Source organism: Rasamsonia emersonii, assembly GCF_000968595.1.
Source record: "Rasamsonia emersonii CBS 393.64 chromosome Unknown ctg1118621762124, whole genome shotgun sequence".
Lineage (NCBI taxonomy): Eukaryota > Fungi > Ascomycota > Eurotiomycetes > Eurotiales > Trichocomaceae > Rasamsonia > Rasamsonia emersonii.
The window spans coordinates 1-11,869 of NW_013562633.1; the positions used below are offsets into that span (position 1 = coordinate 1).

At 53.0% G+C, this 11,869-nt stretch overlaps 3 protein-coding genes across 3 annotated transcripts; 1 reads left to right on the forward strand and 2 right to left on the reverse strand.

The window, feature by feature from the left end:
- T310_9416 (Histidyl-tRNA synthetase, mitochondrial) lies at window positions 1–3,059 on the forward strand (the record flags this gene model as incomplete). The annotated part of the gene is made up of 4 exons (XM_013468114.1): window positions 1–634; window positions 895–927; window positions 1,210–2,687; window positions 2,748–3,059. Coding segments are annotated over 4 exons (2,457 nt in total), but the record flags the coding sequence as incomplete, so codon positions are not given.
- A 434-nt stretch (window positions 3,060–3,493) lies between these two features.
- Window positions 3,494–7,119, reverse strand: T310_9417 (Vacuolar targeting protein Atg24; the record flags this gene model as incomplete). The annotated part of the gene is made up of 6 exons (XM_013468115.1): window positions 3,494–4,217; window positions 4,256–4,859; window positions 4,922–5,235; window positions 5,360–5,416; window positions 5,573–6,762; window positions 6,829–7,119. 6 exons carry the CDS (start codon window positions 7,117–7,119, stop codon window positions 3,494–3,496), a joined length of 3,180 nt encoding a protein of 1,059 aa, XP_013323569.1.
- Window positions 7,120–7,705: 586 nt separating this feature from the next.
- T310_9418 (Kexin) lies at window positions 7,706–10,294 on the reverse strand (the record flags this gene model as incomplete). Its single annotated transcript, XM_013468116.1, has 2 exons — window positions 7,706–8,456; window positions 8,526–10,294. The coding sequence occupies 2 exons, from the start codon at window positions 10,292–10,294 to the stop codon at window positions 7,706–7,708; spliced, it is 2,520 nt and encodes an 839-aa protein (XP_013323570.1).
- Between the last annotated feature and the right edge of the window lie 1,575 nt (window positions 10,295–11,869).

Sequence of the window (11,869 nt, forward strand, 5' to 3'; positions counted from 1 at the left end):
CACTTGATGTGTGTTTTGGCCCGCTTAAGCGCGCGTACGGAAACTGCTGAAAAGAGAATGATTGCTGGCAACAACCATATTGACAAGGAAGACTTTCTATCCCTATATCCATCTGCTCGTGCAGAAGTGTTTACTCCAGACAATATATGCAAAGGCTTTGCAGGAGCTGGACTTAAGCCACTTGATAAAGAGCGGGTTCTTGCAAAGATTACCTTTCAGCTTCGTACGCCAACACCACCAGCTTCAGTTGAAAGTTCAGTCTCCTCTGCTTTTCAAACTCCTCAGAATCCTCACCAGCTGGATCACAAGGTTCGCAGCTTGCAAAAAAGCCTTAGTGCAAGAAAGCAAAAGCTTTCTAGCAGCCCAATGTCTCATATTCATCATCTTGAAAAGGCCGCGCAGATGGCAATGAATATGAACCTTCTTCTTCGAGATGAAATTAGGACTCTACGAGCTGAGACTGAGCGGAAAACTAGAAAGAAGGCAAGAAGGCGTGCTATTCTAGGTAATGATACCCTTTTATCTGTACAAGAAGGCCAAAATCGCATTCAGCAGCTTGATACGCAGCTTAATGAGAAGCTTGATGAGCCTACACCTATGCCTCAACGGCGAGCTCCACAACGCTGCAGTGGCTGTGGGACTATTGGACATACCATAAGGAATTGTCCTAATAAATAGCTATATATTCAACTACTAGATAGTCTAATTTAATTGTATTGGTGGTTGAAAAGCTTCAAAATTATAGTGGGTGCGGCGAAAATTCGTCGCTCGGTGGTATTCGTCGCTCGGTGGTTGATTACGTTACCGTAAAAGCGATAGAAGTTGAGCTTGTCATGGTGAAATTCAAGTTTGGACTGTTGAGTATAAAAGTTGGCAACAACACCATCTAGATAGATGGGAGATGGGCTTTCAACAGGCCCGGCTCAGGTGTGAGACAAAAAGCACAGCCTTCGTATAGCTTGCAGATCAGTCAGATGCGGCATCTTAGCAGACGTCATGCGACATACAAGCCCCAAGCCCCAAGCCCTAACTTCCGAACTGGGAACCAGACCAATCTGCCGCCTTCTCCTTGAGGGAAAGGGAGAGGCAAAAAAAAAAGTGTACATTGACTCAAAGGGGTGGATGCCAATAACGCGCATTCCTCATTGATCTATTTCCATTCGCTCGTTATTCAATCGTGTTTTTTCTTTTCTTTTATGAAGGCCTCAGCCTATGCTATCGGCCTTGTTTGCCCTGCGCGACGAGCAATTGCTGCCCGGCCCGCCGTCGTGCCCCTCCGCTGGAGCTTGACAGGAACAGCGGCCTTCCGTCCAAAAACCCTCGATTCTTATGACCCCACCGTGACCATCCGCCACCGTCGCTTTCTCTCCTACAATCACGATCCCTCTCCCACCGACAAGATGCCTAAGGACAAGCCGTCCTTCACTCTGAAGACCCCCAAGGGGACCAAGGACTGGGCCGGCGCCGACGCCCTCCTCCGCGATCGCATCTTCCGCACCATCACCGAAGTCTTCAAGCGTCATGGCGGCACTGCGCTGGATACGCCCGTGTTCGAGCTGCGGGAGATCCTCGCGGGAAAATACGGCGAGGACTCGAAGCTCATCTACGACCTGCAGGACCAGGGTGGTGAGCTCTGCTCGCTCCGGTACGATCTGACGGTCCCCTTCGCGCGATGGCTCGCCATGAACCCGGATATTCGGAGCATAAAGAGATACCACATCGCCAAGGTGTACCGCCGAGACCAGCCAGCCGTGGCCAAGGGACGGATGAGGGAGTTCTATCAGTGTGACTTTGACATCGCCGGTGCGAATTTTGACCCCATGGTGCCGGACGCGGAGGTGATCAAGATCATCTCGGAGGTGTTTGAAGAGCTGGGTTGGCAGGGACGATACACGATCAAGATCAACCACCGAAAGATCTTGGATGGTCTATTTGAAGTGTGTGGCGTGCCGCAGGAGAAGATTCGACCCATCTCCAGTGCCGTCGACAAACTGGATAAACTTCCGTGGGCGGATGTCCGGAGAGAGATGGTTGAGGAAAAGGGCCTTGACCCAGCGGCGGCTGACAAGATCGAGACCTACGTTGTCAAGAAAGGCGGACGGGATCTACTGGATGCGTTGCTGAAAGACGAGGCTCTCACAGCGAATGCATCCGCCAAGGTGGGCATGGAGGAGATGGGTCTCTTGATGGAATACCTGGAGGCTTTCGGAGTTCTCGATAAAATTTCTTTCGATCTGTCGCTCGCTCGAGGATTGGATTACTACACAGGAGTCATCTACGAGGTCGTGACAGAAGGGTCGGCGCCCAGCACGGCCACCTCTGCGCCGGAGGCACAGAACCTGCAGAAGGCGGGAAAGAAGGACAAGGCCAAGGGAGAGAATGTTGATGAGGATGATCGATCCAACGACCCGACCGTTGGAGTTGGCAGTGTCGCTGCCGGTGGACGCTACGACAACCTGGTCGGCATGTTCTCCAGCAAGGCCCAGATCCCGTGTGTCGGCATTTCCTTTGGTGTCGACCGGATCTTCTCCATAATCAAGGCTCGGATGGAGCGTGACAATAAAGCGGAAGCTCTTCGAGGCAGCGAAGTGGATGTCTATGTCATGGCCTTTGGTGGCAAGGGATTCACCGGGCTGCTGAAGGAGCGGATGGAGGTCTGCAAGACTCTGTGGGCCGCTGGCATTAAGGTAACGTCTTCCTGAAAGAATAATAGAAACCAAACAGGATCTGACAATGCCATTCCCCAGGCCGAATTCTCCTACAAAATCAAACCCAAGCTTCCCCAGCAATTCAAAGCGGCCGAAAATGGCGGTGTGCCCTTCGCCGTGATCCTGGGCGAGGACGAGCTCGCCCAAGGCAAAGTTCGCGTCAAGGAGATGGGTCTGGAAGAGGGCCACCCGGAGAAAGAAGGAGTGCTAGTCGACCTGAAGGATCTCACAAAGGAGGTGAAAGCGCGGCTAGCGAAGAAGAACAGTGCTGCCGCCACGACAGGGGTAGAGAAGCAAATCGAGGGCTTGACCGTGCAGGAAACACCCAAGACAGAAGATGCTGGCGTTTGATGGCGATGCATTTTGTATACAGAATACCACGTGTTATTTAAAGAGACAGACAGGGATAAATTAAGAAAAAACGTATAGACTTGACATTTATTGTTGTTTCTTTTTTCTTTATTTTTCCCCCCTTCCTATTCTAATGCTGACCATCTCCACCAAACTAATGAAATATTGTAGATGGATAACATGGTCTTCCTCCCAGGTTACCAGAGCATCTTCACATGCCATTCATTGATTCATCCATTCATCCATCTATTTATTCCATTGTACGCAAAGATGGAGTAAATAGGCAAGGTGGAGGTTTGAGGTAATTTGAACTTCTTTTTTTTTCCCTAACAAGAAAAATAAAGCATAATATAATACATGAAGAAAATAACAATGACATGCTCCAGAATCGATTGGATTTCAACCCAATCACCACCAAACAAAACGTCCTTCCTTCACTCTGCCTGCTTCATGATGAACGATTTGACAAAAGGTAGTTTGTCAATCGCATCCAAGCCCAGACTTCTCGCCCATGCCACGGGCCCGTGACCGGGGACGTTGTAAAGCCGGTGAAGCAGATCGCAGACGCCGCCGATCTTGGCGTTGACGGCCCAGCGCTCCGAGACGTATCGTTCCAGGCTGAGAAGATCGCCAATGTCCATCCCGTGGCTGACAGCGTATTCGACAGCGCTGACCAGAGATGCGACATCCCCCAGCCCCAGGTTGAGTCCTTGTCCGGCGAGAGGGTGGATCACATGAGCGGCGTCGCCGACGAGGGCGACTCGAGGCGAGATGTAGGAGGAAGCGTGGCGGAAGCGCAGGGGGAAGGACGCAACGCTGCGATCCTGGACGGAAGTGACCAGCGGCGGGATTTGGGATGGTAGAGGGGTATGTTGTAGTCGCCATTGAAGTTCGTCTTCATGCTGACTGATTGCTTCGCCGGACGGAGACGAAGTCGTAGATGAAGGATCCAAGCGTAGCATATATTGCAGGTCCGTCATCGACAGGCGGAACGCAGCATTGACCATCGTGATAAACGCTTGTGGGGGTAAAGATTTCAGATACGTAGCATTCTCAACCGTAGTGGACCAGACCAGGGAAGCATGGTTATTGGGGAGAGGAAGAAGGGCGATGGGCCCCCAAGAGAAGGGAGAAATCGCTGATATGCCGTTCTGGTGCCTATCGGGAAGGTTGGAGTTGCTGGTTCAGCCAACGACAGTGTTGCCACGACACCGTGCCGGTTATAATCCCAGCCATCCGTCGATATGTCGGCGAAAGAACGGACCGGACTGTTGATACCATCCGCCCCGACTAGCAGACGAGCTGCAATGGTAGACGGAACGCTGGAGGCTGCTGAGGGCGAAGGAGAAAGGGACAGCACCGGCCAGGCCGACAGATCCGGCCCGTCCTGATGATCGGCGCCATTCTGAATGGACGACACGGTCGTGTTGGAGAAGATCGAAATGCCCTCATCACCAAGTTCAGCAATTCGCGACAGCAGACCACGAACCAGATTTGCGTTCTCTGTCATGGTCGCCACGGTGCGCAGATTCTCAAATGGCGAGGTCTCCATGGACCAGTCAAACGATATCCGGGACCCCGTCTGGCCATCCCATACGTGCATCTCTTGATATGGCTGAACCCGCGAGCTGTCAACATGCTTCCAGGCCCCAATCTTCTGCAGAAACGAGACCGACGAAGGGGTAAGGCTGCTACACCGGTTGGAAAACTCGTGGGGTGCAGAACTCCAATTGCGGGCTTTGTTGAGGTTCTGGCTTTCAATGAGCGCAACTTTGAGCTCTGAAGTCAATGGCGATGCTCCTAGCAGACATTGTTAGCTCGATTCCATCGCTAGGCGGCAATTGAGAGGGGCAATGGCATACGAAGAGCTGCCAAAAGCGCAAGGCCGGCGGGCCCGCCTCCGACGCAGACGACATCGTATATGTCGGGGATCTGGTCGGAATTAGAAGCGTAACCCCGGCGTCCAGATTGCAAACCACGTCGACATGACGGGCAGACGTAGGGACGCAGCACTGAACGAGCAAGAGACCGCATTGCTGCACTTGCTGGCTCAGGAACGCATTGCTGGTCTGGAATGAGAGGATGGGATGATCGCGGAGGATCGAATGATCGGAGCTGCAAACAGAGCAAACCAGTCCCTTCCGAAGTCAGCCGGCGTCTGCTGATGTGAGCATTCCTGCGATGGTTCTTGTCCACTTAGTGTAAAAAGTTAAGAAAAACAATTATCAAAGAGTACCACCTCGTTGTAATAAATTGTATGTTCTAGGAGTAAGGTATATAGTAGTACTCTGACTTCATACCAAGAAATACATAATGAACCATCTAGGACAACGGGGTAATAATTCACCTGCGGATACCTAGGTCGGATTCCGTGGATAATACAACATAACACAACGCCTGACTGACATGACGTGAAAGAAAAAGGACGCATACAATTCATCATGAATAGACATCTGGTGGATGTTGTTCCTCCCGGAAAGGACAGAAAAAAAGTAACTCCAAATGACAACTACGACGCAACACTTTCCCCTCCTCGGTGATCGTTCTGATGATCATCAACACCAATCTCCCCCTCCATCTCCACGATGAATCGTTCCCATGTGTTCAACACCCCTTGGTAGAACTCGATGTGCTTGTCGGCCAGCGCCCCCAAGGTATCGCGGAATTCCACCGCCTTGATCCGCTCAAAGTCGGCCACTTCACGCACGACTTCCTCGTCAAACATCTCCGAAGTCGTCTTGGCCGACTCGACTTCCCGCGTCAGCTCGTCGATCCGAAGCTCAAGCTTGCGGATCCGCTCCCGTCGAGATTGTTCATGATCCACACCGCGCATGTCTTCCATCTTCGACCGGATGAAAGAAGCCGGCGATGAGGTTAGCGGGTTGGAGGCATAGTATGATGACGGGTTGTTGGCCAAGGAATCCCGATCGGCGACCGCTTTGTTGCGGTATTCGACCAGGGCTTCAAAGTCAAGCTGCTTCTGCTCTCGTGTCTTGAGAAGCGACTTGAGTGATAGAATGTACGCCTCCATGTCTCGGAGCGACCCGAGATAGTTCTGGTCCGTGTGATCTTTGAGTGCCTTGAATCCCCGCGACGTCTCTTCCACCGACGCTGCGAAGATCTGTAAAGGCACCTCGATGTCGGGCTCAAGGGGTACTAGCTTGCGGAATTGCGTTGCCAACTCTGCATAGTCAGCCTCCAGATCCGCCTCGCGACGGGCGACCCGCGCCACAATCTTCTCCACGTGGTTGAGATCCTCATCGAGCTTATCGGCCTTCTCTCGAACCTCAATAAACCGTCGATCGGGCTTATGGACTTTGGTGAATGCGTTGACAAAGGTGTCTGTGAAGTTATCAAAGAGGCCACCCCCGCTCTCTGATGTGTTTGAGCCACGGGAGGATCGTAATCGCATATGAGCGTTCCAGTCCGGTGATTCCAGGAAGATCGCCAGTATCGGGGCCCGGCGCAACACTGGATGCAGCGTTATCCGCTTGATAAATCGATGAAGCGACCATGCTCGTCGCTGTGTAAATTCTGGCGAGAATCTGTCCCCCGTCACATAACTCTCCACCTTGTGTTTGTCCGGCAGCGGCGGCACAGCGCAGGCAGGGTAGTCTCGATATAGAGTCTTGTAGAGGAAATAAAAGTCCCGGAATCGCCGACGGACAGAGAAGTCGGATTTCTGGAAAGTTTTGAAGTCGGTCTGCGTGGCGACCACTCGTCAACCCCCGCGAACGTAGAAAGAAGGGAGGCAAGAGAGAGCACCTACATGGGTGGTGACCAAGTATGAGATATAGGCATCTTTCGTTCCATCATTCTCCTTCAGCGGAGAGCCCACCGTACACTCCAAAACGCCGTCCCCGATACCTGCGAGATCGACGGCATCCGCAAGCGGCCCAGCCTGGGGCTCCTGAGCTGCGCTCATCCTCCGTTTCCCATTGACATCGCGTTCCGACCGACCCGAGTCATCAGCATCAGTCCCTGCCGTCGTCGGTCGCGACACGTCGCTCTGCGGATCGTTTCTCCAAGAGACACTGTCAAAGTCGTCGTGTGGCTCCATTGCAGTTAGGGAAGGGCTGTCCCTTCCCGAGGCCGCCGTGGGGTGTGGGATCACAGGTCGGTGGCCGGAACAGGCAGCAGGGAAATGCAATCCCGATCACCACTGAGCGACAAGGGCGCTGTGTATTCGATCGCGTCGATGCGGCGTTAAATTCTAGAATTGCCAGGTCAAGGAGGATGAAGGGATTGCGGGGGAACAAAGGTCTGCAGCCTGGACGATCTGATCTGGAGGGCCGGCGTCATGGATGGATGGGGTTCGGTTCGGGGAGACCCAAGCCAGCAGCGTCATCACCAGCCTCCCCGCCTACATCGCGCTTATCTAGATAAGTAACCATTCCACCGCGCTGTCGCTGCATCCGGCCTGTTTCCCTCTTCACAGCAAAAGTGTGCACAACGATAAAAAAAAGAGCCATGACAGACAAATATGGGTGTCCGTTTAGAGGATATATTACTAATGCATACTCTAGAATACATGCCCGCCCAACCGTCCATGTCTCGAGAGAACAAGAACGCCGTCTTCGCAACGAGAAACCCAATCCATGTGAAAACACTATATACCCTAACTGCGTTGATTACAATTCAAATGCTTATGTCCTTTCAGACCCGTTCCCATCGTCTCTTGGCTTTTCCTGGAGACCTGTCTCGGGATGATCTCGATAGGGCTCGTCCTCATCCTCCTCACTCAGGAGTTCCTCGTCACTCTCCCCAGCAAACGCATTGTACAGTTCTCCACCCCGACGCTTTCTCGCGCTCCGTCGGCCCAGTGGGGCCTCTGCATCTTCCTCGTCGTCGATGATCTCGAACTCGTAGTCATCGTGAGGGTTGTTTCGCAGGCGTTTCCGCCGCTGGATCTGGAAGTAGATGCCCAGAGCCAGGCAAAAGACAATGATCAGCGACAAGGAGGCGTAAATCCAGACCTGGGTGCGTCGGGAGGCACCGAAAGTGGGGAAGAATGACGGCAAAAAGCTGGCTGACGATGATGCAGTGGGAGATGCGCTCGCTGTGGAGGTCGTCGTGGCTATTGTCGACGCGCCCTGGGCTGTGGGCGTAGCGTCAGTGGCCGAGGGCTTCTCGTTCACCGGCCGGTCAACGTGGTCAGTGGGAGCTGGAGGCGGTTCGGTCTTGCTCATGCCTGTGTCAATACTGACTGTAGCCACTACCGCGTCTTCGATGCTGTGGTCGTCGTCGTGCTCGTCCGGAAGTGGATGGAGCGATTGTGATGATCCATCGATTGCCTCTCCCCACAGATTCAGACGCCAATCGATAAACACCCCGGTAAACTCGTTGACCTCGGTGTCCTTGACTATCACGGTCCACTTGCCAATGCCCGATTCTCCCCTGTGAGAGAAAGTGAGAAGCTGCCTAACAGAAAAGGAGAAAAAGAACCAGCAGCACACGACTACTTACCAATGTGCAACGGACATGAACGTCCAGTCGACGTAACCCGCCGCTTCATTATCATACTGCCTGGTCACGCTCAGGTGGCTCACAATACCTTCTGGACTGCGCAGCTCGACGCTCAGGTCGCCCCGGCGTGTGTGGTTGACGTTCATGGTCACTGTGACATGTTCCAACCGGGCAAGGTTGGCCTGTCTGAGTATATCTTGGGTTACCTCAAAGTAACTCGCGAGGCCTTGGGTTCCCTGAGGGATATCCTGCTGCACTCTCAGCCATGGCGAATGATACCACGCTTGAGGCTTGACGAGAGACCAATTCTTGGCCTTCTGCACCAGAGCATACGTGTCGATCTTCCCATAACCATACTGATGGCTGTATTCCTTCCCTATTTTTGTCACCTGTATGTCGTTGGGTTCATTGTGGACCGGAATCGCCGTCTCCAGCATCAGATACTGAACATCCCGCCAGGTCAGGTCAGGCCGTACGCTTAAAGCAAGGGCTATGGCGCCTGCAGCCAATGGGCCTGCAGCTGAGGTACCACCGTGTACGGTGGTGCATTTGTCGGGACCCACGTCGGTGGTATGGATAGCATCACCACCGCCGCTGCTATAGGTGACGACCATCTGCGCCGAGCAGGCTTCGGAGTAGCTAGGATGCTTGCCCTCGCGGTCGAGAGCTCCCACAGTAATGCTGTAGATACTGTTGGTGTAGCCGTCAAAATTGCAATTGTCACCCCGGAAAGCACCGTTGCCTGCAGCAAAGACAAAGATCGAACCCTTGCCTTGTCGACCGTTCTGCACTCCATTCACAATGGCGCGTTCGACAAGGATACCCGGGGCCTCCATGGTCTCACCATCATCCCGTGGACCCCACGAACAGGAGTAGATATCATTCTTCTGGAAGCCATAGTTGACCGCAGCGGCCTCATCCGCATCGTCGATCGGTTTGGATAGAATCCGGATCCCAGCGACCTTGCTGTCGTATGCCATTCCGACACCACAAACTCCGTTCCTGACCGCCGCCACTTCTCCCGCGCATCTCGTGCCGTGTTTATCGTCAAATAACCGAGGTTTGGGTTCATCCGTATTATCGTTGAAGTCCCATGACCCTTCAGCGAAGTAGTTATCTTTGAGATCGTTGCTGTACATGTCCAGACCGTCGTCGATAATGGCCGTGACGACCCCCTTTCCCGTAATCCCCTCTAGCCAGACACCCGTCACATTCAAATCGTGGCCCACCTGCACCGTATTGAACAAATGCCATTGTTCATGGAACAAGGGATCTACGATTCCCAAGTCCGAGGCAATTCGCTTCTGAGCCTGCACGGCAGCCGCATCGTCTCGTGCCGGTCTTTCTCTAGCAGGCGGCGAGGATGACTTCGCGGAATATTCTGCTGGAGGCGGTATCCTCTTGTGCAGTCGCTGCTTCAATCCTAGCTTCTGGGACCAGAGGATCCCATCCAGGCCGTCTTCTCTCTTCGGCAAGCGGGCGGCATCGTCGCCTCCTCGCCGTCTCAGTTTCCTCCGAACCCGCAGTTCTTCTAACAGCGCATCTATATCCGAGCTTCGCTCGCGGGGTAATGAGAATTTGTGGTGACCAGGCAGATTTCCGATCTGGCCTTCATGATGGGCACCGAGCACTTGGGCGACGTGTTCCGGAGGAGTCGAAGCGTCGAGGTGGAGGGCAAAGAAATCGTGGGTATCATAAGAGCGAGGCGATAATTCCGCAGATGCTGTAAAAAGCAGGGAACAGACAGCGGCGACACCTAAAAAACGCATGTTGAAGTATAGACAACAGAGAAACGTGGCAAGATGGTTCCCGACACAATACGCCTCTCAAGGCGTTAACACTTGCACAAACAAGCTTGCCATGAAAGGTACCAGACCCCTCGATGGCGAAGCACAGGGCAATTCTGATCCAGAATCCAGGAATAAAGAATCCTGATTCTGGAAGGGGAGAGTATTATCTGGCTTGGAAAAGGGGGAATGGGGGAGTTTGAGAAATTGCGGAGATGGATGGCTGCGCGATCGTCTGGCGTTGCGGTGGGACCGCGCGCTGGGCTGTGGCGGCTGGATGGCGATCGCCTGTTCTTTTCTCATTCAAAGAATGCTTTGAGTGGCTGAGAAGGAGAGATGGTAGATAGACAGAATGAGGAAGTAGCAATGGCAGCCTCCAATCCCATATTATCGCAGAATGCTTTTCTCTTCTCTATTCTTTGTTGTCCAGCGTTCTGTTGGCGCACAAGTGTGGCCACGTTTCGGGGTCATCCTTAACCGTCTTTATCCATTAACGCGGGCGGGCGCATCCGTGGAATGGCTTGGAGTGCCAGCCCGCACCGTATCTCCTGAGCTTCTAAAAATACTTATCAGAAGTAAGTGCTCAGTATCTGCGCCTGAGGGCAGATCGACGAGGGCAAATAACTCGAAGGAGCTCCTGGTCACGAACTCTCTGGAGTTTTTAGAATATGGGAGGAAATCTGATGAGGAAAAATTCACTGCACACTGTACTGTATGCAGGAGCACTACCGTAATGTATGTAGTACACCCAAAATTTCCCCCCATTCACTGCAGAAATTTGGCAGTCAAGGTCGCCCAGATATTTAAATCCTTTTTTCAAGTTAATTCTGTATGTAATCAATACTTTGAGGTAAAACTACTATGCCAGCAGAATTGCAGCAAAAGATCAGACGAACAGGCCTCGGGACCTGCGGGGGACGAAGCTTTGCGGGCCGCAGGGCCAGGGAGGGACAGCCCGGTCTGCCGGTGTACGGCCCTCCAATGCAGCCTCGGATGTGTGTTGAAATCATATCACTACAAGTCAGAAGGCATCGTCCTTGCAGCGTGTCCAATAATATCTGATGGATGCTGCTGTCTGCGAATTTAATGGCGCCACAGCACCAAGCAGGGTTCTTGTCCAACCACCAGCCACCAGGTTATTCCGTTCGCTCGGCTGGGCCAATGTCCAGCAGCAGCAGCACCAGCAGCAGTGCCTCGATCTCCTCCCTCCTCGCAGTGAAGATGGCAGGACATTCTTCCTCCCTCCGTTCCCCTCGAGGATTAACGACCTTGATTATAACTCATTGATCTGGCATGTTGTGTTAGCACCTGGTACATGCGTCAGCAGTGAGCATCTGGCAGCTTAACTCCGCATCACTTTTACCCTTTTGGGCTCCAACACGATCGGACAGCTGGACAAGTCACCATGGTGCGCGCATCGCAAACCATTGCAATGTGAATTGTGTCTCTTGTCTTCTCTTCTGCGCTCTCTTCATTTCGAAGCATCCACACCCTGTCCCCCAAAGCTGCGTGGTGAGCACTGCCAGCAGCCTCTCATCCTTAGAGTATGTATGCCAT